The 25,977-nt window shown below is 39.0% G+C and overlaps 1 protein-coding gene across 1 annotated transcript in view; it reads right to left on the bottom strand.

Moving 5' to 3' along the window:
• Nucleotides 1–25,977, bottom strand: part of ahctf1 (AT hook containing transcription factor 1) — an 85,171-nt gene that overhangs the window by 5,873 nt on the left and 53,321 nt on the right. The window contains exons 27-33 of the mRNA XM_048536609.2: nucleotides 20,539–20,734; nucleotides 19,678–19,875; nucleotides 18,118–18,622; nucleotides 17,888–18,014; nucleotides 15,435–15,544; nucleotides 8,264–8,430; nucleotides 5,657–7,226 (exon numbers count right to left, since the gene is read on the bottom strand). Of these exons, the coding sequence (XP_048392566.2) occupies nucleotides 5,657–7,226; nucleotides 8,264–8,430; nucleotides 15,435–15,544; nucleotides 17,888–18,014; nucleotides 18,118–18,622; nucleotides 19,678–19,875; nucleotides 20,539–20,734 (2,873 nt within the window). The remainder of the gene's footprint in view (nucleotides 1–5,656; nucleotides 7,227–8,263; nucleotides 8,431–15,434; nucleotides 15,545–17,887; nucleotides 18,015–18,117; nucleotides 18,623–19,677; nucleotides 19,876–20,538; nucleotides 20,735–25,977) is intronic.

Below are 25,977 nucleotides of genomic sequence, written 5' to 3'. Positions count from 1 at the left end.
GATACAAGGAAAGACTAGAGAAATTGGATGAATTCTACTTGGAGTAGAGAAGATTAAAACAAGTGACCGAGGTGTTCAAAATTATGAATAGTTTTGACAGGGGAAAGTATATTTTGATTCTAGTCAGAATGAGTAACCGGGGTCACAATTTCAAGAATGACAGCAAGGCAGCTAGGAGTAAGATGAGGAGTTAGAATTTACTCAGTTGTTCGAATTTGGAATACACTGCCCCAGAATGTGGCAGAGGCAGATTCTAGAGGAGGTTTGAAAGTGACGAATTTTGAGTGTCACAGAGATAGGGCTGGAGAATGAGACTAGCTGGGTAGCTTTTTGGGGAGCTGGTACAGATACGATGAGTCAAATGGCCTCCGTTTGTACTGTAAAATTCTATGATTCTTAGATCTGTTGGACATTGATAGAGCTGCACACCCTATTTCAGAAAAGATGTACAGCCCTGAATTTTAAAAGAGTATAACACTACACAGGTATTTACTAAAATAACAAACAAAAATGGTTGACATTGTTACAGACAAAGGACTGAATATTAGCTTAGAAGGCAAGGAAGGAACTGAATTTTCAAAAATGAGGGATTAAATAGTGAAAGTTTGATGTCACTGGTTTGAAAGTTAGTAACAGAGGAAGAGATTTTGGAATTTAATTGGAATCTGATAGAGTGCAGGTGGATGTTAGATAATCAAAGTAGTCATTTAACATTTGCATCGTTGTCCTTATTACTGATAAGGCTCCCCCCCCCCCCCCCCAATTCTTTAGGACAAACAATACCTCTGCTTTTTTCTCACAATGAATCACCTTCAGTGTGCTGTCAATTGTTAAGTCTGATTAAATCGTTCAGTTGTTTCTTCAATTCTTAAATGTACACCCATTATGTTTTCCATGTATTCAACTCATGGTACAGCATCTGCCTACAATAGTGAAGGCAAAACACTTGCAAAACAACCCTGCTATTCCTTAATAAAAACTAAAAGAACTGCAGATGCTGTAAATCAGAAACTAAAACAAAGTTGCTGGAAAAGCCCAGCAGGTCTGGCAGCACCTGGGAAGGAAAAAACAGAGTTAATGTTTCAGGTCTGTTTTTACCTCAATGGACCTGAAACATTAATTCTATTTCTTCCTTCACAGGTGCTGCCAGACCTGCTGGGCTTTTCCAGCAACTTTGTTTTTGTTCCTGCTATTCCTTAATGTCCATGGGAGTACTTAGCTTATTCCCTATTCAATACTCTTTAAACTTCAACTTGCATCCTGCCTGGTGACAAACAAGGAACACCTACCAGCATAGTATTTACTTACTTTCACAGGTAACTGATCCTCAATATCTTATATTTAAAATTTCAAATCTACAATGCCCTTACCTTCCATTCCACCACCAACTTCACAAGATATCTGTCCTGCTCCATTTCTGGCTTTGTGCCCCCAGTTTTAATAACTCCAACATCAAATGCCATGCCATCAGCTTCCCAGGCTCTAAATTCTTTCCCTACATCTCTCTACTTCAGATTTAAAGGGTGCACCTTAAAATCCACAATCTTGACCAATCTATCCTATTCACCTGTGCGCCTTGGTTTATTTGATAGCACTCCTTTGAATCAACTTTAGGATGTTAAGGGTGTAGAAAAGCACAGTTTGTTGTAAAGAGCAGATGTTGTTTGGGTGGTTACCTAGTTAAAACCTGAGCACCAATTTGAAAATCTCATTAAATGCCAGCAAGATTGCTGGCAAGAGAAATGATAGGCCAGAGGTGAGTCACAGAGTTATAGAAACGTACAGCACGGAAACAGACCCTCTGTCCAACTTGTCCATGCCAAGCAGATATCCTAAATAAATCTAGTCCCATCCGCCAGCATTTGGCCCATATTTCTCTAAACCCTTGCTTGTCATATACCCATCTAGATGCCTTTTAAATCTTGCAATCATACCAGCATCCACCACTTTGTGTGGCAGCTCATTCCAAGTATGTACCACACTATGTGAAAGCATTGCCCTTGGATCCCATTTTATACCTTTCCACCTCTCACCTTAAACCTATGCCCTCTGGTTTTGGACTCCCTCACTCCAGGGAAAAGACCTTGCTTATTCACCCCATCCATGCCCCTCATGATTTTATAAAGCTCTGTAAGGCCACCTCTCAGCCTCTGATGCTGCAGGGAAAGTAGCCCCAGCCTATTCAGCTTCTCCCTATAGCTTAAACCCTCCAATCCTGGCAAGATCGTCATAAATCACGCAATACTCCAAAATGGCTGAGCCAAATTGATCTCCTTCCTCTTCGAAGGATATTGTGAAACTAGAAAGGGTTCAGAAAAGATTTACAATGGGAACCTGAGTGGGTATATGAATAGGAAGGGATATGGGCCAAATGCTGGCAAACGGGACTGGATTTATTTCGCTATCTGTTCGGCATGGACAAGTTGGATCAAAGGATCTGTTTCCATACTGTACCTCTGACTCTAACATCCTCCTTACAGCAGGGAGGCCAGAATTGCACTCAGTATTCCAAAAAACGGCTGAACCAATGTCCTGTCCAGCCACAACATTACCTAACGCCTATACTCAATGCAATGACCAATGAAGGCAGCATACCAAACGCCTTCGTCACTACCCTATCTACCTGCGACTCCACTTTCAAGGATCTCTGAACCTGCACCCCAAGGTCTCTTTGTTCAGCAACACTCCCCAGAACCTTACCATTAAGTGTATAAGTCCTGCCCTGATTTGCTTTTCCAAAATGCAGCCCCTCATTTTATCTAAAATCAAACTGCATCTGCCAGTCCTCAGCCCATTTGTCCATCCAGTCAAGATTCTGTTGTACTCTAAGGTAACCTCCTTCGCTGTTCACTCTGCCTTCAAGGTCAGTGTCATATGCAAACTTACTAACCATACCCCTCCTTTGTTCACATCCAAATCATTATTATAAATGACGAAAAGCAGTGGTCCCAGCACTGATCCTTGTGGCACACTGCTGGTCACAGGCCTCCAATTTGAAAAGCAATCCTCCACCACCACTCTCAGAACAGGCTCAAGAGCAGAAAACTGAGTCCAAATGGCTAGTTCTCCCTGTATTCCACATGATCTAACCTTGCAAACCAGTCTACCATGAGGAATCTTGTCAAAAACCTTACTGAAGTGATATTCTAAAGATGACACTAAGACATACTGTTGGGTCTAAACGATTTCATTCCACTTTGAATCTACACTTTGTACTACACGAGTGTGATGGCTATAACAAGCCTTACTTTATTAGATTAGATTAGATTAGATTAGATTACCTACACTGTGGAAACAGGCCCTTCAGCCCAACAAGTCCACACCGCCCCTTGAAGCATCCCACCCAGGCCCCTCCCCCTATAACCCACACACCCCTGAACACTACATGCAATTTAGCATGGCCAATTCATCTAGTCTGTACATCTTTGGACTGTGCACACAAGTGAGCACAAAAAGAACACTCCTATAAACACACAAGCAACAGGAGTACAAAACCCAGAAATCTACCAGTATAAAAAACAGTCAGCTAGGCACTTTGAAATATCAATGCTATTGCAATTAAGATACTCAATGATTTCAAACTATTTGCTTCGATTGATACAGGAATTCTTGAAACCATAACAAATTGTATAATATGAACACAGAGGTCATCGAAAAGGATCGATGGCTGGGATTAACAAACAGGATAATGCAACTGGCTGAAAAGAAATGTATCCAGGATGATCAATGATGAATGACAAGAATGATTCCAGTTCTTGAAAACTTCAGTCTTTCTTATATAACTTAAGTGATTAAAACTGAATTCTGCTGGGGGGAAAAAAATTCGCTTGATGCAGATATTCAAAAGTATTGCAAGGTTCAGATGATAAATGATCAAGCCATTTGAGGGCCATGGACCTAGAACCAGAAGATTCATATTATGTCTTCACTAATTGGCCTGCAGGAGATGTAGCTGTACGTAATAGTATTGGTAGGAATGACCACGACATGGTCCTGCCTTCAGCAGAGGAAAATATTCATTATAGAATGGCATAACCACTGAGATGAAGCAACAGATTTTGAAAAAGAACTTGCAACTTCAGACTGGACATCCATGAGACATTATGGGTGATCAGATTTTATTCAACCACAATCTGTAATCGTGTGGACTGGCATATACCCTTCTCTATTGTTACAACCTAGCTAGGGATGAACCCTGGCTCAAAAGGAGAGTGCAGGACAGTATGTTAGGAGCAGTCCCAGACACATCTGAAAATGTGATGTCAAATCTTGGCAAACTCTGCTTGTAGTAGTTAAGCTGCATTTGATGTAACAAGTATACTAGATTAATTTTCATTGCATCAAAAAAACAACAGTGGCATTGTGCACAATAAACCTGACAGTGTATACTTTGTTTTTTTAATGCTCAATTATTTCATAGAAATATGAGCTTTTACTGTCAATGCCTAACTGCCCTGAAGATGGTGTTGTTGAGCCCCATTCTTGAACTGCTGCAGTCCTTGGGGGCGCATGAAAACAGTGCTCACAGTGAGTTCGAGAACTTTGAGCTAGTAAATCATACATGTGGAAGTGTTCCCTTGTATCTGCAGCCCTAATCCTTCCCAAGCGCAGAGAAACATGCAAAATAAGGTTTACTGTGCCAGGTTCACAGAGATAGACTTAGATCTGATAGTGATCCACTCTAAGAAGGTGGGATCACTGGGTTCCATTGTACTGTGATCAAAAACTCCTATGGAAAATTCTGCAGACTTTGCTCCCAGCAGCAGAAAAGTCAAGTAGAAGCTAGTGACAGAAAGCAGGGATAAACAGGTAGCAGATCTCATTGGTTTTAACCAGGTTAACAGACTTTGACTCATGTGGAAGAACAAATGGAAGTGCAGTAAGTAACAGGTTTGTTTTTCCCAGTTTTGCTTATCATCTGTGCTCATGCACAAAGTACATTTGTGTACTTTACTCAAGCAGGCATGTTCATAGATAAAGGGAACTATTACCCAGTGGACAGGCAATGCCTTCAGAAGGGTTAAAAATGGTACAGAAAGAGAAAACCATTACTGCTGATTTACTTACAAAACAAAAACAGCAGTAATGCATTTAGCCATTTACTCAAAGACTACATATTGAAGTAGTGAGAATCACATGACTTTCAGTTCCAGCAGTTCCTTCCACCACCTTTACCCAGCTGGATTTAATTGCGAGACTGAGATTACAAGGTGTAGAGCTGGATGAATACAGCAGGCCAAGCAGCAGAGGAGCAGGAAAGCTGACTTTCAAAGGGTCCAGACCCGAAACGTCAGCTTTCCTGCTCCTCTGATGCTGCCTGGCCTGCTGTGTTCATCCAGCTCTACACCTTGTTATCTTAGATGCTGGAGAGTCCCTCCGAATTAATTGCTAGACTATTTGTTTTTAATTGCTACACAAATGGAAAATGTTTTACAACAGAAATAAAAAGACATAATAAATTAACGTTAAATGTTCACGTTTCAGGCCAACAATAAAGCATTCCAGATTGGTGAAAGTTGTGTAAAATAGAAATCTATCTTCATTTCAAATTTGGGCTATACTGTCTATTAGTTGACCAAAACAAAAATAGCCTGATCTAAATAACAGGTTCAAAACACACGAACAAACATGGTTTAAAAGCCTTAGCCAAAATTACCTTGTGACTTTTTTGACGATCTTGTAAGAGGAGGAGAGAAAGTGTAAGAATCTTCTTCTGATAAAATTATTGCCTGTGATTCAGATCCTTTACCAGGTCTCCTCCTAGTTGGTTTGTGGGTAAAAGTTACTGTAAGCTGTTCCTCTTGCCTGCCATCCCTGGCATTATCTTTTGCTAAAGACTTTGTCGTTTCTTTGCTTGGAACAGTCTGCCTCCTTTTTGTCTGTGAATTAGCAGGCAGGGTTATCTCAACATTTGAAGTCAGTTCAGCAATGTTTTCTAGTGCCGTAAAACGGGCACCTTTGGCCCTACTCCTTGTAAGTCTACTAGGTGTGGGTGGCACAGGCACTTGTTCATTAATCTCCGATGTTGAAAGTGGGTCATTTTGTAGGGCATGAACTTCAGAAAGTTTCCTACTTTTCTTTCTAGTAGAATGACAAGTAATAGGAACATCAGCTTGCTGATGTGGCGGTGTTTTTAAAGGACGATGCAAGCTGTGTTCGCTATCTGCTTTAATAGCAGCACTACTTCTTGTGGATCTCAAAACCGGAACAGTTCCAGTGTGCTGTGAGTGTGATGTTTTGGCGACAAGCAAACCACTTTCTATGACATTTGTTTTATGAGTGTTAGTTTTCTCGGAGGGTCTTGAGGTAGGTTGGACTGTGTCAAACTTTTGATCAATTGGCACATCCTTTGGGTCAGCGAAGTTACTTTTCAGGATCTCAACTACACCTGTAACAGTTCTCCTTGTACTTCTCCTTGGTGTTGCAGTTATTTCAACCTTGGGTTTAACTTCCTGTATTTCCACTAACACAAGCTCCTCACTCTCTAGAGTATTATCTTCATTCATCTTATTACCTTTACATCTCAAGGATCTTTTAGGTGTTGCAACGTGCTTAGCCTGGATAGCTTTGCCAGACTCATCTGCTTGCGCTTTCTTTATTGTCTTACTTTTACATGACTCACTCCTCTCATTTATTACTGGCGCACCTAACTGAACAGGCAAGGAGATCAGTTCAGATAATTCTACCTTTGACTGATCCATTTTAAGAATTTCTATTGAATTATCTGTTTTGGCCACTTTAATTGGTTCAGTCACATAGGGCAATGCTTCAGCCAGGTTACACTGATCTTCTAATGGTTCTTGGAGAACCAAAGAGTTCTGCCTTATATATGACTGCTGTTCACTTTCAAATACATTAATCTCTGGAGCATTTTTATTGAGTTCACCAAGTTTACTTTCTATTGGTTCAAATGCAATTGTTTTTTCATCCTTAACTGAAAGAGGTTGTTGATTTTCCTCAGCGGGTGTCAACAGTTCAAGAGACGCATCCCCATCATTGTTTTCCAACATTAAGGTAAAGTTTTCTTGATTATCATGGCGTTCCTCAACCTCAACAACTTCATCCTCAACTTGATTCTCAACTTTTACAGTGCTATAAGACTGTTCTGCAAGTTTGGAGTTATCCACTTCAATAATTACTGCTGATTCATGCTGGATGCACTCTGCAGAGTTTTCAGGCCATGGTTCCTTGCTTGAGGGCAGTACTTCAAATTCACCATCACCATCCTGCAATCAGAAGACAGGAGGTTTGTATAAGAAAATATTTCACACATCCTCCATTTAAGCACATTTATTCCAACATCATTCATGTATATCAGAACAAATACAAGAGAAGAATTCACTACACAGTTTTGTTAACATTCATATTAATGCTTTACAATTAAAAGAACTGCGAAGCAAAAGCATTTAATGTAACTATCATTTGTTTTCTTCTCATTGAAAATAATTTACCATAAAAAGATGTATGATGCATCCTAGAAGGGAGGTACCACATGGGAAAGATGATAATTACTTGGTTTGAGCTTTAAAAGCAGTCAGTAAACCTTTGCTTCAAATATATTTTTAAGGTGAAGTCACTGGGAATTCTATTTATCTGGATGAATGGTCATCAACATTAATTAATGATAAGATGACATTTTACATGGAATGAGGACTTGCCAAAAATCACATTAAAATTATGACTGGCCAACATCCAGAGAAATTCAAGAGCTGAACAAAAACCTATCCACTAACTAATAAATCCAGATACACGGCTACAGCTAGAAATGGAGTCATGCACAATTATCAATATTGCAGCAATTCCAGCTTCTAATTTAGGTTAGTGATTTGAGTTAAAAAATCCAAAGTTAAATTGAAGCAATGACGAACCGAGGGGTCAGTGGATTTGGAGGAGACAATGCAAGTTGCTCCTGGGTAAAGTGTACTATTTAAATAAATAAAGTATCTTCTAATTTGAATGAATCTAGATGCTAGGTTACCGTCAGATACTTCAATCACATTTTCCATTGAAATCACACAATTAGCCGTTATGTCAACACTCAAAAACATTTAACAAACTGAGACCAATGAAGAATTAGAGACACACAAGTGTGACAACTCACATTTTAATACGAATGAAAAGATGCATTTATACCCACCAGCACGTCCTACAATTTCTTTATTTGGAGACAACCTTCTCCATAAGGCAAATGAATGAATGACAAACAACAAAACACGTCATAACGTTTAAAAAAACAAAAATAGTCGGACATATATATGTTTACCTGAATATTTACAGGAAGCAAAATTGTAAGTGGTTCATTCTTTGCACACACACCGTTGTCATGCATTATTTCAACATCACTTTCCTCATTTATTGATAACGCAGATTCATTTTCTTCACTTCTTGACTGTGTATTGGGAATGCCCTCATCAACTACAATCGCCACAGCTAGAAAAGAAATGCAATATTTGAGAAACACATTCTCTGATTCACATTTAAATACAAAGCAAACAAATCTATACAGTAATAACTATTGTAGCTTTTTAAAAGGACGCGATATTAATGACGTTTAGTTGACCTGCATATTTGTATATCGTAAGATTCAATAGGTTGAACGATCCCCCTTTCAGTGTTGTACACAAGGTATTTTCTCTTCGCACCCCACGCCATAAAGAACCTTCAACACTGTTACAACAAATTTCTCTGGCTCTCAAAACAGCAAAATAGAAAACATTTATTTTCTCCTTCTTTAGAGGGTCAACCTTAGAAATTCTAAGTTAAGAATGCTACACTAAACATAGATACTGTTGTATTGGGTTTATTGCACCCAAGATACAATAACTAAATTAAGGAAACAGACTCCAGGTGGACTGCAATCACAGCACTTGGTGAACAAGTTTCAGACAGGATGTGGAGGTGCCAGTGTTGGGACTGGAGTGGACAAAGTCAAAAATGATATGACACCAGGTTATAACCCAACAGGTTGATGTGAAATCTCAAGCTTCGAGTGCAGCCCCTCTGTCAGGAAAGCATGCAGACAGAGGTTACTGGCAGAGAGATCAAAGGAACATACAACTGGTACAAGAGTGGTGAACAGTGTCTGCCTCCTGTGTCCATGTGCTTTCCTCTCACTGCACCTGACGAAGGGGCTCTGCTCCAAAAGCTTGAACTTTCAGATATTCACTTCAATCACGTAGAAAAGCAACTGGTGTTGTTTCAGATGAAATTAGGAAGTGTATGGAAAATCATGTAAATATATTCTACATTTAGTTGGCCTCAAAGGAACAGAAATAAAGGCACTGATAGTCTGTTCTGTGATTCAAATAAGACCACAGTTGATCTGTGTATTAACTTCAGATACCCTGATTGGTTTTGGCTCAATGCCCTTGGCTTATAAAATCTCAGCTTTGACACTTCAATTGATTGGTGTCAAAAATGTTTGGAAACACAGTCCCCAATTTCCACTGTCCTTTGCGTTAAGTAGTACTTCTTAGCATCACTGTTAAACGGCCTTATTCAGATTTAAGGCTCTGACTTCTTATTCTAGACATTATCAGGCGAAGGAGATTATTTATCATATCAACCGTATGGATGATCTTAAACCACTCAAACTTGATCATACTTTATATATCATTTATATTGAAGGGAATCTTACCAGGGATGCTTTCATAATTTAGTCCTTTTAGCCTAGTATAACATTGGTGAATCTATGCTATACAAACCCTGCCACTCCCCACCACAAGGCAACATATCCCACCCAAGATGCAGTGCCCAGAATGGAAGGATATATTCTTGAAGGGAGTCTAGCCATAGCCCTGTACAGCATAACAATCTATTTGTTGCAATATATGTTCACATGGTAACTAACTGCACACGCTCATCATAGCATGTAAATATCATAGCAATGGAAACTCAAAATATATGCATGCACGAGATCAAGAACCAGGTTTTGATTTTTGATCAGTAGTGGCTAACAGACAGAAATTTATCATAACATATAAGCATCTGCCAAACAAAAAAGCCATGCAATACGAGTTTGTTGGATCGATTTGGAGGAGTGTGGACTTTATTTTTGAGGTTAGATCTCACTTTCCCAAATTCAGACTTTTACAGTGGGGAATTATCTGACTAATTTTGCTGCATGCTGGTGTAAAACATCAACATATTTCTCTGAATCATTGAATTTTACAGTGGAGAAGGAGACTATTCGGCTCATCATGGCCGTGCCAGCTCCCAAAACAGTTACCTAGCTAGTCCCTTTCTCCAGCCCTGTAAACTCTTCACTTTCAAATACATATCCGGTTGTCTTCAGAAACCTCCAAATGCAATCCACTCCCCACCACTCTCCCAAGCAATTCATTCCAAATCCCAACAACTCAGTAAAGAAGTTTCACATCTCATTCGTAACCGTATTGGTGACAACTGTGAAATTGTGACCCCTAGTTACGGGCATACCAACTAGTGGAAATTGAGCATCCTTCTATACCCTGTTAACATTGTTCATCTTGTTGAGGTTCAAAATTATCACTTCTCTGCTTCAAGGAGAATACTTATAATTTCTCTAATCTTTCCTTGTATCTAAAATCTTTCATTCCTGGTATCATTCTTATAAATCTTCTTTGCACTCTGGTTCAGAGCACCTTATTGAAGGATGGCTATGACAGGCTGGACAAACAATAATCCAAATATGGTCTGACCAATGATTTATAAAGGTGTAGCATCGCTTCCTCACTTTTATACTCTATGCCTCTAGTTATAAACTCAAGGATCCCATAATCCTTCTCAACTTTCCTTGCCACCTTTGAAGAATTATGCTCTTGAACCTGGAAGTCTCTCCACTCAAGTACTCCTCTCAAATTTGTACTACTAAGCCTGTATTTACTTTCCATGTTTCCTCTAGCAAAAATGCATTACCTCATTTCTTGGCAATGAAACTCATCTGCCAGGCATCCGCCCATTTGGCCAACTTGTCAATGTCCCTCTGAAGTCACGCAGCATTATCCACATGATTCATTATCCTCCCTGGCTTGGTATCATCTGCAAATTTAGATATTTTGCCTTTAGCACCCACCCCCAAATCTTTTATATAAATTTCAGAAAAAGCAAGGATGCTAACACTGATTCCCGAGGAACACCACTTTCAACTCATCTCTGGTCTGAGAAACATCAATCAATACGTACCCAACGTCTTCCATCACTGAGGCAATTTCCGATCGATGCTGCCAAGGACCCATCGATACCAAATATTCCTAATTTGCTAACCAAACTGCCATGTGGCACCATATTAAATGCTTTATGAAAATCCAAACATACAAGATCCACAGCACTACCTTCAACCACTGCTTGAGTCACCCTGTCAAATAAGTGTTAAATTTGTCAGACATGACCTACCCTGCCCTTGACAAAACCATGCTGATTGTCTAGAATAATGTTATTTTTTTTTCTAAGTGCATATTTATCTTATCCTGTATAATGATCTCCATCAGTTTTCTCCACTATTGACGTCAAGCTAATAGGTTTGTAGTTTCCTGGATTATTCTTTGCCCCTTTAATAAACAGTGTCACATTTGCAATCCTCCAGTCCCTCAGGACCAAACCTGGTGTTCAGGGAGTCTTTGAAATTTGTCAATAGCTCTGCAATTTGCTCCTACACCTGTCTCAGCAATCTAGAATGTGTCCCATTCGGGCCTGATGCATTGTGTCACGATACTGGTCATGTGCTCAACACCCAGATTCTTCAACTGGGCCAGTGTCACCATTTTCTCATTTGGTAAAGATAGAAGCAAAGTACTCATTTAGTAGGAGATATTAAGAACTGCTGATGCTGGAGTCAGATAACAGTGTGGAGCTGGAGGAGCACAACAGGCCAGGCAGCATCAGATCAGCAGGGAAGTTGACATTTCGGGTTGGGGCCTTTCTTCAGGAAGAAGGGTTCCGACACATAACGTCAACTTTCCTGCTCCTTTGATGCTGCATGGCCGACTCATTTAGTAGATCTGTCATACCCATTGCTTCAGTAAGCACCTTACCCTGCTCTCTCTCTCTCTGGGCCCCACTCCACCACTCACTAACATTTTTACTATTAATGTTTGAAGAACATTACACTATTTGTTTTAGCACATCCTGCTATTCTTTGCTCATGCTTAGTCTTCCTTATTCCAACCATAGTCTCTTTCCAGTATTTGAGATACTCTTCTCTATTTCTGTTGCTATTGTTATTCCAGTATGAATCATAAGTCTCCTTTTACTTCCTTATCTTCTCATCAGTTGCATCTCTCTGCTTCAGGGCAGCACGGTGGCTCAGTGGTTAGTACTGCAGCCTCACAGCACCAGGGACCCCGGTTCGATTCCAGCCTCGGGTGACTGTCTGTGCGGAGTTTGCACGTTTGCCCCATGTTTGCGTGGGTTTCCTCCCACAGTCCAAAGATGTGCAGGCTAGGTGGATTGGCCATTCTAAATTGCCCAGTGTTCAGGGGTGTGCGGGTTATAGGGGGATGGGTCTGGGTGCGATGGTTCAAGTGGCGGTGTGGACTTGTTGTGCCGAAGGGCCTGTTTCCACACTGTAGGGAATCTAAAATCAATATCTTTAGTCATTCAGGGTACTCTAGCATTGGATAATGCTAAAACATCAAAAGTTTCTTGCTGTTGTGAGAGAAGTTAAAATGGGCCTACAGAAAAGTTGTCTGCAACTGTTCTGTTGCCTCCTGCAGTATGTCAACCTATTACTGCAGGGCAGGTGGAAAACACTGAACTCTCAAAATACCAATTATAATACCTGAAGCTACAGTCAAAAGCACAGCATTTAGCACATCTACAGCATTCTGAAAGCACAGCACTTTTTATGGCTACAATGATATCCTGGTTTCTAGCTATGGGTGGAATTTTCATGAGACCTTAACAGGAATGATATGCTTCTACTTGCAATTATTGACATCACATGACAAAATCTTTTATTTCACAATCACATTTGTTCACATTTACTTTTAGAATTGGCATTTACTTGTACAAGAAATCAGTACCTAAAATACACTGCAGAATCTTCTACTCTCTCTGATGTTGAGCTGGGAAGGGCTTTTAATAAAGCAGGAATGTGGCATACCGTGAACATCAGATCTTTCGACTCCAGCAGAATTGTGTTATGGGCAAGATAATCAAACTTCCTATCACACTACAGTTGAAGAACATAAGTGGCCAATCCGTAACCGCGAAAAGGTTTTATCCTATCACCGGTGGAATGGACCATGTTACTCAGCGGCTCATCACCACGCAATATGCATGGCTGCTAAAGCGTGTGGCCAGCTTATTACTTCCACTGGTGGGCCTTATTTAAAGGAAACTAGTGCCTTATCAAGGGGAGGAGCCTTTGCTACCAACTTCCCCCGTGACACCCATTCTAGAACACCTCTCCCTTGCTGCCTCCCTCCCTATAGCCCCATGATACCCACTCTATGAACACTTCTCCTTTGTTCATGTCTTGGGCCACTGGGTTATCCTGGGACTCTGGTGTCTGTCCATCAGGCAGCAGCACAGCCTCCCCAGTGACGATGTGGAGCATAAGCGACTGGTCTCTGACTCTCAGTGAAAGCTGGCAGTCAGACTTCACACCTGGATTCTCGATTGTAAGAGATGGTCTACCACTGGCCTTCCCATTGCCTGACTGGCTTGTGGTTCAGTTGGCCTTCCCAAAAAGGGGTAAAGCGCATTTATTTCCAGCTCTCCAGCTGCTAAGCAAGACATCAATGTCTCACTAAGATTCCACCCATGATTAGCAAAGTGGCTACTGAATGCCCTATTAGTAACCCTGCTTAGATTAGACATTACTTCCAAATTCAAGAGTATGTTTGACCAAAGCCATGAACTAAGTGGCATGATTAAGATAATCACCTTTTGCCAGGATCTAGAGTTTAAAAAGTGTATATTTTGATACCGGTTGGGAGAAAAGTGTGAAATTTTCTTATACCATCAATAAGTACTTTTACAGCACTCCTTTGTTAAGAGAATGGTATTCTTGTTTGACTTGAACAGCAACATTACTCCTCTGAACTAACGAAGTTGTGAAAAACTATTTCAAAGAACTATAGCTCTTTCACTAGAAGCCAGATTCACCAGTGAGTCAGTTCTCCACAACTGCAATTTTCAACCTGACTCCCATTACATGTGAAAAATCTATTCCACAAAAAAAATTTCATAACTTTGCCATTGGCCTAGAGCAGTAATGTAACTGTTCAAGTGAAACAAGAATGCCATTCTCTTAACAAAAGGTTCAGCGTACAGGTATTTATTGATGGGATAATAACAATTACCTCTCTTCCCTAAACTGATGGGACTCTGCACATTAAATTAATTTTGTTTCAACAGAAGAAACTAACCCAAGATTCTAAATTTGGCCATCCTTTATTTCTTTTGGGGATGAAGAGATTGTCTTCTTCAGCATAATCATTCCTCATTTGGGGGAGTTATGAACGCTCGTCTTCTAATAAGGAAGGTAACCTTTTAGTAAGAAGGTTGAGATATGACACTTTTCCAGAGAAGAGATTTAAATGTGAAGTTTTCTAGATTATGAAGGGTTTTGGTGTGTTAATTCCAAAGGCCATTTTGCTATGAGGAATCAACCCCAGACTATTAGTGAGAGAACAGGAGAACAGTCAGAATTTATGTTTATTGAGAAGGTTACTGGGCAATTTGATGTTTACACAGATGGCTGAGGCTGACAGTGTTACTTTTTTTTTCCAGAGAAGAGTAAATAAACAGTTGAAGGAAGACTGGTGGAGTTAGTTTTGAATTGCTGGAATAGGTAGTCTGGATCTTCCTGTCCTCTAAAAATAGTTTCTACTCCAAAGTCCCTCTCAGTACCTGAACAAAGTGGTGGCGCCTATGTTTTATTTCATGCCTTTAAGTAATTACTCTCCACAACCCAGACACCGACCCTCAAAAACTAAGTTATCTTATTGTTTCTTGTGCTTACTAGGAATACAATGTAATACAAGAAACAATAAAATAGATGGTTATAGAAAGCCTAACATATTTGTCAACTACATAACTAGTAAATTTCAGAACTGCAGCTAAACAGCCTTGAAGAAGTGAAGCAGATGTGATGAATTACAGGTCTTTTTTTTGTGGTAAGATAAACTGTGATCCTCCCAGACATGTGTAAATTTGCACACAACTGCATAATACTACTCCTGGACAAAAAAGTTCAAAAGCATGCCATTCTGTTTATTAAGTGAACAGTTTATCTTTGCAAAGATTTTTGTTCAGAAGGTTTTTGACTGACTTTTATTTCAGTAAAAGACATTCCAGTTGCTTTTAATTGTTTCTTGGTACACAAACCTATTGACCAGGTGCTGTATTGAGAAAAATTCAAACAGAAAAGCTCACATGCAATAGAAAGCTAGAGTTTTCTTAAACTAGAGATGGTAATTTTACAGAGAAAATTAAAATGCATCACATACGTTCTGTCTCTGCAGCAAATGGGTGGGCCTCACTCTGGAACGATCCTTCCTTTTCCTGTGGTTTTTGAGTTGGTTGTTGTTCTTCAGTCATTTCTGGAAGTGGGCCTTTACTAATGATAAAACAGAATCAAAGCAAACACAGAATTAAGAGCACGGGAACAGATCATCTGGCTCAACTTGTCAAAATCATTACTTTAAGCTCCACATAAGTGTCTTTGCACCCTACTTCATCTACCAACACCAGATCCTTAAATACTTTCAAATGTACTTATCTGGCTTCTCTTAAATTCACCTGTATCATGTGCTTCAAATACCCCAATAGTCTGTGTTCTCATTACTCTAGGTAAACATGTTTTTCCTTAATTCCCTATGGGATACTTTGGTGACAATGTTTCATTCATGGACACCAGCTTTGGACTCATCCAAAACATCGATATTTTAGTTAGATCTTACTCACTTGACCCAGAGTTTTAAAAAGGTTATCAAGTCACTCCTTAGCCTTTTAAAAAGTGCCAGCAAGAGTTGATGCTGAAAGTTACAGATATGATAGAATATCATGCTTCTGGTCTGTAGCCCCGAGATATTGACAGGCAACAGACCTTAATCAGAATGTCAACATTTTAACAGAAATCTGGGAATAGAATTTTCTTCCTGCCTCTACTGAGAGCTCAACTTCGAACTCTTTCCAAAGTGAGAACAGCATCCCTTAATATTTCAATGAACACGTTCACTTTCCAGATTAGGTGCCTGAATCTCAATTGTTTTTAATTATTAGAGATTCTTACACTCGTGGGTTTCTTTTTTATTTACCCAAGCTGAATACATATCTCATCTCTCAGAATCCTTTTATTGTAATCATGGGTGAATGGGTGGGAGGGGTAGGGGATAATGAAGGAAGAGACACAAAACACCAAGTTTAGCGTTACAAATTCACTGGAGCTATAAGCACTTCAGAGAGGGGCTGCTTCAATGAGATCATGTCATTAACCACATAGACATCTCTATTTTAGAACTGGACTAAAGCTATGCACAAACAATGGAAACACAAACCAAACAAACAGTAATCTATTCAGCTCCTCTAGCCAGTCCCATTATTCAACAACAGCGCAAGTAATTTTTAATTCTTTTAGATAATCTCTATATTGTCTCAGTGCCCAAAGTCTACATCAATCACCAATTTAAGTATACTCAAAAGGACCCAGAGTTATATGGATAGAGAATCCAAATACTGACAACTTTTTGAGTTAAGAAACAGCTCATCTCTACATTAAATAGTTGACCCCTCATTGCTTTTCCCGGCTGGGGACAATCTTTCAGCATTTACTATAAAAAGTGCCTTCAGAATTTTGTGTTTCATTGCGATCACCTCATTCTTCCAAACACTTCTTCGATTTCTCCTCATAGCCTGGGATGAAAAATTTCCTACCAGTACGGTGAAGCTTCACTGCACTCCCTCTAAGGCAGTCCTTGGTAATTCTACAAGATGTAATTCAAAGTCTAATACACATAGTTTTTAAAAAAATCCTTAAATCCCTTGCTTAAAAGTCATGTGTTTTCCTAAGAGCTTGCTCTACCTGCCTCTGATTTACATATAGTGGACAACGCCCACCCCAAGTCCCTCAGAATATTAATATTTCCTAGCCACAAATTAGAAAAAAAAACACTTTTACTACCAAAGGGATAAATCCACATTTCTCCACTGTATGTTCCACCTACAATGTTCTTGCCAACTCCCAACATCAGCAAGTCCTTTTGTAAATCTCAGCTTATTTTCTCACTTAACTTTGTTACATAATACACAATCACCTCATCCATGTTAGTGATATACATTATTGACAGTCAAGACCCAAACATAGATCTTTATGATATGTCACTAGTTACAATCTATTAACATTAAAAAGGCCATGTTCATTTCCATCTTTTTTCCATTCACGAACCAAACCTCATTACATGCTGATATATTGATTCCAGAAACGGAGTTTGTTTTATGATCAGTTTAGGCCTGTACACACTAAAGCTCAGAATAATAGATCTATTTGAGGTATAGAAGATGCTAAAAGGGGACTGACAAAATAGACATACAGAGAATGTTATCCCCTGTAGGCAATCTAGAACAAGAAGTCACAGTTTTAAGATAAGGGGTAGCTGAATTTAAAACAGAGACAAGGAGAAATTATTTCTCTCAAGGGGTCATGAATCTGTGGAATTCACTATCCCAGACTGTGGTGGATGCTGGGCCATTCAGTAAATTTGAGGAGGAGTTGGAACAAATTTTTAAACAGTGACAGATTGAAAGGCAAGAAAGATCATATTAAATAGTAATGTAATCCTGGGGGGCTGAACTGCCTATACCATATTCTAGCTCTTATGTTTGAAAATGCTGGGAGCTCTACATTTTACGTAACTTATACACTACCTTACTAATGTTTTTGAAATTCTAAACACAGGCTTACCCATCATTCGCAGATTCAAGGTTAAAAAGGACTGCTTCCTCATTATCTGATGTGACAAATGCTGTTGTATGCTGCGGTGAATCTACCATTGGCGAAGTACTTCCATTCTTGGCATCAATGTCCAAAGCTAACAACAGAAAATATTATCTCATTAATGGTTTCATTTGACAATCAATCAAAGCTACTTCATTTTTAAGATGAAGAATTTTGGAACACTTAATAAAACTTACCTTCTTGACACTCAGAAGTTTTGTTAACATCTGACTCAAACAGATTTTCATTAACAGGCACATCCTGGTTTCCCATTTGTGGAATTTCAACGTTATCATTTGCAGCACCCTCCTCTTCAAACCGTTTTTCCACACAAGCAGGAGAACAAGTTAAGATTTTCTCTCCACTACTTACAAACAAAACTACCTCAGAAACTGGTTTCTCCATTTCCTTACAAGTATCCCCTCTATCCAGAGACTCAGCAGCATCCACATATTCTTCCATGGACCACTCTTCTGTTCTTCCTGAACTATCAAAGTCATCTTTTGAGAGTTGAATTTGAGTATTATCCACATCAGTGCCAGGAAGGTCAACCATTGCCACTTGCTCAGAGAGCACTTCATTGTCTGGAGTTAGTTCATCCATAGCCTGGTTTTCTGTAGTTGAAGGCCATGATTCAATGGATGGTGTTCGTGGAATCAGTTTGGAAGATGAAGGCAGTAGCTGTAATTCATCAGCTGCAATCTAGAATCAAAGGATAGTTTATAGGTGGTTGCAAACTGACATAACAGGTAAAATAAATAATCTACTATTTGTGAATTCAGAGGTTGGAAATGGCCAAGGGTTAAAAAATTCTAGTCCTCCGGATTTGCATAATATTGTTAGAGGCTACCCAAAGATACTTCATCTATAAGGGAAAAAATGGCTATACAATTGATGAAGAAGAGAAAAAGTATTAGGTAAAGGAGCAAACTTTTATGAAGTTATACTTTTATGCACTCAAAACCACATCTGAAAAGTATAAGCCTCAACTAAACTTCTTAGAATATTTTTCTTTTAAATAAACTTGCTCATATAGTTACTATGCAAATCATTTGATTCCCCAAACAAAACAGTAGTAGGGGAGCATGGAACAGAAAGATGATATGGAAAACAATCAATGCATTCATCGTTCCCGCAATGTGTCTTGGAATACACAACTGTCCAATTTCCTTCACTCGGCATGATTTAATCTTAACTGTTCATTCCCTTGTTAATGAAAGCTTGGCCCACGTCCCCTGCCTTAAAGCTGTGTTAGGGCACTCAAAATCATCTCCAACGGGTCACCTCTACCCAGTGCAAATAGCGTGAAATATTGCACTTTCTCCCAAAACACATGCCAAAATCACAGTCAATAATACTTCACCTTTCACTCTGTTCACGATTATAACATTTCTAAAAGAGACCAGAAAAAGACAGAATTCTAAAAGGTGGGAACATATCAGCTCATCATGTTCAAGCTTAAAGGCCTTGTGCCTCTTTCATCGCTGTTACTTACAATGGTATGGAGTTTCAGAGTATTTTTGTTAAAATCTAGCATGAAATTTTAGACAATTTGCTGACTCACCACAAAAAGATGAAGATGACAAGTTATAAATGTTATGAAATAAGTCACCATACCTTTCAAAGAATAATATGTATTAACATTGAGTTTATAACTCATAAGCTCTAGAAAATAGAGCTAATCGTCAAGTGATTACCATTTCACAAAGAGGTTTATAACACCATTTAATAAAGCTGAGTAATTACAAAATACATACCCCATTAGTCCACCGAATAGTTAGCTTCTCCTTCAAGAAAGAAATTTTGGTCTCTTTACCACGCAATGAAGGAGTTGAAGACCTACTCGGTGAAGGACATGGTGATGTTAAGGATGTGGGACGAAGGTTGGATCTTAAGATGGATTGAGGAGTAAAATTGGCAAAAGTAGCCTCTGAAGATGTAAGTATTCTTGCCCTCTAAATAGGAAAACAGAAAATGTTTAAGTTGCCCCAAGTTTAATAACTGTACCTTTCTTATTGAAAATAATGACTCATTGGGTAACAGGAAGGATATTTATCACAGCAATACTGACTACAATACACTAATATCAAGTTCAAAAAGATTTAACAAGGGCAGGTGATTGAAAACTTAATTCTTGTGCTTTCTAACCCAAGGATATATTTCCAGGAGGATGTAACATTGATCGCAGTATGGCTCCTTTGCTTAGGAATTATGTTTTCATAGAATTCCTACCGGGTGAAAGCAAGCCATTTGGCCCATCTGTCCACACTAACTCTCTGAAGACACTCCCACTCAGACTCACCACATCCATACGACCCTACAATTTCCATTCAGCTAACTTGCACATCCCTTGATTCTGTGGGCAATTTAGTATTCCCAAACCACCTAACCTACATATCTTCGGACTGTGGGGGAAAACCAGAACACTTGGGAGAAAACCTACGCAGACATGGGGAGAATGTGCGAACTTCACAGTGACAGTTGCCCATGGGTGGAATTGAACCCTGACCCCTGGCTCTGTGAGGCAGCAGCGCTAACCACTGAGTCACTGTGTTGCCCCAAAACTTTATCAAGTAACATGCTCAATCCAAAAATGTGTATTGAAATGAACTGCATACCTTCATCACAGGAGGTGTTTGTAAAAGTTTCAGCTCCGATGCTTTAGAAATGCCTCCAAGGTAACCACTATTGATGGTGCATGGCTGTAATGGATTGGCCGTCACCCAGGAAGGGCTAGCCTTAATTTGTATACATGGAGTGGGCTCTGCTTTCAAGGGCAAATTGGTCTTCAGCTGGCGCACAGAATCCAACATCCTAGTCAAAGAAGAAAATTCTGTTGGAAGCGTTCAAAAAAATACCTTGTGCTTTTCAAAGGATGCAACAGTAAACCATTTGCAATTGAAATGAATTTAGAAAGTTAATCACACTGTCCTGCTTAATTTTTAAAAGGACTTGTCTAGAAACAATACTCAATTGACCTCAGATTATCATATTAATATTTGTGTTTAATTTGTAAATGCTATAGCAAGATTCAAGCTTCATCAAGACCTAACCCTACAACTATGCAAGTCCGAGAGTCAGAGTCATACAGTGCAAAATCAGGCTCTTCAGCCCAATTTATCCATATCAACAAGGTTTCCTGAACCAAGCTCGTCCTATTTGCCTGCATTTGGCTCACATCCCTCAAAGCCTTTCCTATCCATGCACATATCCAAATGCCTTTTAAATGCAATTATACTTTCCTTAACTATTTCCTTGGGCAGCTCATGACATAGATGCATCTTCCTCTGTACGGAAAAAAGTTGCCCTCAGGTCACTTTTAAATCTTTCCCCTCTCACCTTAAACTTATGCCCTCTATTTTTTGGACTCCACTGCCCTGGGGAAAAGACATTGGTTATTCACTTTATCTCATTGTCTTATAATCCCCTATATAAAAGGGCAGCCCACAGCTTTCTAAGCTCTAGAGAAAAAAAGTCCCAGCCTCTCTTCACAAATCAAACCTTCCAGTCTCAGTGAAACATCCTTTTAAATAATTATTGCATCCTTTCCAATTTGAAATCCTTCCTAAAGCAAGGCGAGCAGAACTGTACAGTGCTCCTGAATTTTGACCATTGGTTGTTTTATTAAAACGGAGTAGGGTTATGTTTTGAACAAGTCAAAACATGTTTTCCTCATAGGTACCATAAACAAATTAATATCCCATGATCCAAATAAACGGCAAAGGGATTCAATAACTTGGACAAAAGAGATATATATCCGAGGTAAACAGTCAAAGCTGTTCATGACTAGGAAACAATTATTATTCCAGAGAATAACATACAAAAAAAGGTGATTTTCTCATATCATATCACAGTCAAGCTGGATCTTGCAATGAAGTGGCGGATAACAAAAGATATGTCAGTATAAAGAACATTAGTTGAACAACTAATGATATCAGATTGCTAATAAAGTTTAACATTAAAGATCAGACGATCATAAAACTATCACTTCTATATTTGGTATTTATGGAATCAGGTTAGTTGAGTTTAACTACATGGCACAGATTTAGAAATTTTAAAAAAGTCCCCACTCTATACCAGACACAGTTGAATACTGGCAAGTTCCAGTTGTTGATAACATTTCCTGTCATCTTAAATCAGATGGAGATGTAAAAGGGATACAAGAGGAAAAAAAAAATATTAAACAGAGGCCATTCTTTTAAAAAAAAAAGTTGCCATTGGCACAGCCAGCATTCATAGAACATTCCTAGATACCCCTAATACGAAGATGGCAGTAAGCCACATTCTTGAATGCTAGGATGGAGTTATTGAAGCAGTGAAGATGAAGTTTGTCCTCAAGGGTTAGTAGTCCACAGGTGTGAGACATGCTTTTGAAGAGTGCCTTGGCGAGCTGCTTTAATGGACCTCCTAAGCTACAGCACCCTGCTGTACATCACCTAGAATACAATTTGGTCCAAATTATCTTTGGTATGAAGCAGTATTGTTTCACCAAATGGAGAGGAAAAAAAAGAGGGTAGGTGCTTATCAGCCGATTTCCTCACGCACTGGTATTTTACTTCATTAACACCGGGCTTAAATTTTGAGAACACCTAGGAACACTGTCTCCACACTGAATACTTATGGGTCTGTCCCATAAATGGGACATGCATGGTAGCAGAGGAATCCCAGAGATTTTTTTAGGGGTGGGGAGAGGAGGAGGAGGAAATGGAAACAACAATAATATTGCTGAGCTAATAAACTAGAGGCTCAGACTAACATTCCAGAGACACTGGTTCAAAAACCACCATGGCATCAGGTAAAATTTAAATTAAATTTAATTAATTGAATTTAAGTTTTAAAATATGGCTTTGAAAGCAAGTCTTAGTAATACTGACCATGAAACAATTAATCATAGACTGTGGTTAATTAAAAAGCTGTTTGATTCAATAAACATGCTTTAGGAAAGGAAATCTATTATCCTTCTCTGGCTTGGTCTACATGTGGTTGCCTCTTAGCTATCTCACAGGCAACTCGACATGGGTAACAAAGACTGCCTTTTCAGGAAAAGCCCACAACCCACAACCCACAACTATCAGTATGAAAAAAATCATGACGTGTCTGTTGAACAGCACTTCAAACTTTGGCTCAAATCCACAGATGATAGTGATCAAAGACTATGCCTGGAGGACTAGGCTAAGTATGCCATTGTGCTAGTGCAATCTGATGCCTAGGTCAAACCAGAGCTCACTCCGGTTTTATTTTGATTTTTATTTCTTTGGAACAGTTTGATGCTTCCTGGGCCATTTCAGAAGCAAAGTAAGACAGTCAGATTATAGGTTAGACCAGGTAAGATTATCGGTTTCCTTTCCTAGAATATATATTAGTGAGCCATTTCAGTTTGTACAATAAGTAAGTAGCTTTATGATCATGCTAATTTATTTTAAATTAATTCATAGGATGAAGACATTGCTGGCTAGGCCAGCATTTATTGGCTAGAGGGCAGTCAAGCGTATTGATGTGGCTCTGGGGTTCACATACAGACCAGGTAAGGATGATAGTGTTCTTCACTAATGCCCATTAGTGAAGCAGACGAGTTTTTCTATCATAAGATAATAAAATGTGAGGCTGGATGAACACAGCAGGCGAAGCAGCATCTCAGGAGCACAAAAGCTGACGTTTCGGGCCTAGACCCTTCATCAGCTCTCTGATGAAGGGTCTAGGTCCAAAACGTCAGCTTTTGTGCTCCTGAAATGCTGCTTGGCCTGCTGTGTTCATCCAGCCTCACATTTTATTATCTTGGAATTCTCCAGCATCTGCAGTTCCCATTATCTCTGAGTTTTTCTATCAACTGTGGATTTATGGTCATCACTAGACTCAATTCCAGATTTTTATTGGAAAATGAATTCCACCTTCTGCTGAAGCAGGATTTGAGCCAAGGTCCCTAGAACGTTTCCTGGTTCTCTGGTTTAACAGTCCAGGGATAATACTACTCGGCCATGGCCTCTCCTAAATTATGGTGAAACTGTCAGCATCACCATCATTATTCGGAGAAGCTCAGAGCAACTTGTGGCATCCACACTGACATCGCCAGAAACAGAAATCCTCCTGAAAATGTTATTAATGATTGCCTGCACCTCCACACAGAAGTCAATTCCAAATCACAAAACTGACGTGAATTCCCACATTTTAGATTATTTTCAGTTTGAAAACCCCTGAAAGAGCAGCTTGTTGAATGAGGTAATGTTAGATTTTTAAGATAATATCACACTACGTTACTGGCAAATAATTTCAGTTCCTGAAAATCAGGCTTTATATTTGAAAGAACGTAGCAGAAGGTCATTTTGCTGCTTGAGCTGATTTGCCATTAAACAAGGCCATGGCTGATCAGAGGCCTTACAGATTTTGCCATACATCTCAATACCTTTAGATCACAAATATTCAAAGGTTAAAATTTCCTGCCAACAGTTGATTTTATAATACCCAATTTTTTTCCTTTAGTGTCCTTAAATAAACAGAAATAAGTACAGTTCTTCAAAATAAAAAGTTTCCGAGTTAAAGAAAACTTGGAAAAATTATATTTAGGGATTTTGCAATTTGTAACTTGATCTCTTTAAAAACCCGAGAAGAAATCTCTCTGGTCCAGGAGGTTTGCCATGCTTTCGTATCATTCTTTTTAGTAGTTATTTTTGTTTACATACATTTTAATAATTCCTGCCTCTGTTTCAAGATTAAGTTTCTTGCAGTTTCCAGCATAGTGATCTCTTGCTCTTCTATTTATTCCGAAATTATTTAGCATGACTGTGAAACTGGGAAAACACAGGTAACAGCACCATTAACAATTCGAGACCCACCCCACATACAATTGACTACTTTTTCCTAATTGTAAACATGCTTTATATTGATTTCAACATTCCTTGAAAGTTTTTCTATATTCCCTTTCCCAATTCTTTTCATCTTTCCCATTTGCAAGTGCATGTGCTTTTTTTATTAGTTTACTTCACCTCACTTCTTCAGTCATTCTTTGTTGCCATTTTTTGGTAAGCAGAACTCTTGCTCCTTAGGTCTAGTCCTACATCATGTTAAATTCTAATTTGAACACTGAACACTAGCCTTCCATCTTTCCACCCATTTACAGGTTTGCCCAGTTACTGTGGACAATTCTGTCACATACCACAGCAGTTAGTCTTAACTAAAATTAAGCTGTTTTGCACTTTTCCCTTTCCATCATTACATTAAAGCCTATTGTTCAAATGTGATTAGACTTTAACCATATCTGGTTCACCACTGGCTTCTACATACAATGTGAGACATTCATTGGTTTGTGGACAAAAATGCTGCAGAAAGCTCTTTTGGGGACGCAAAAAGCTCACTCCCATTGTCACATGTTGGTCTGTTTGTTCTAATCTACCTAAAACTTAAAATAATGCATTAAAACCACTCCATCTTTGCTTTATATGTTTGTCCACTAATTTCTGCACTTACACGATCTAAAATATCTCAGATTCTTTTCTATGTCTCCCACAATGGCTTTAAGCCCTTTTCTATTTCATAATTCTATCCATAAAATCTCTACTGCCCGTTTGCTTCTTGCACTATTTAAGTGATTCATCTTTAATCACCAAGGCTAACCCACCCATTCTGCCACTTTCCCTTTTTATAAATTTGATAAAGTTAATTTTCAGTCCTGAATAACTGATAGCCACGACTACCTTGTCCTGCCCTTCAAACTACATTTAAACCTTCAGTTCATTCCATCTGTTTCTTATATTTAATGAATTTGTATAAAGTACAAATCACATCCCAATCTGACAATTTTTGGACCAAATATATCATTTTTGCAGTAATTTCTTCATATTTTTTAGTTCTCTTTCTTTGTGGTGTTTATTGTGCAATCTGACTGTTACTCTACTTTGAGCCTGTTGCCAATTATCTAGATTAATCTTTTCAGCTAAGCTCTACAACCATCCCTAATTTTAAATTCTTTTGATTGCACCATTTATCCTTTCTACTACAGCTGTAATCACTGCCTACTTCATGTCCCATACTAACTCAATTTTTTTTTCTATTCTGATACTGGC

This window comes from Stegostoma tigrinum, chromosome 9 (genome assembly GCF_030684315.1).
Source record: "Stegostoma tigrinum isolate sSteTig4 chromosome 9, sSteTig4.hap1, whole genome shotgun sequence".
Taxonomy (NCBI): Eukaryota; Metazoa; Chordata; class Chondrichthyes; order Orectolobiformes; family Stegostomatidae; genus Stegostoma; species Stegostoma tigrinum.
This window is presented reverse-complemented; position numbering and strand designations above follow the sequence as displayed.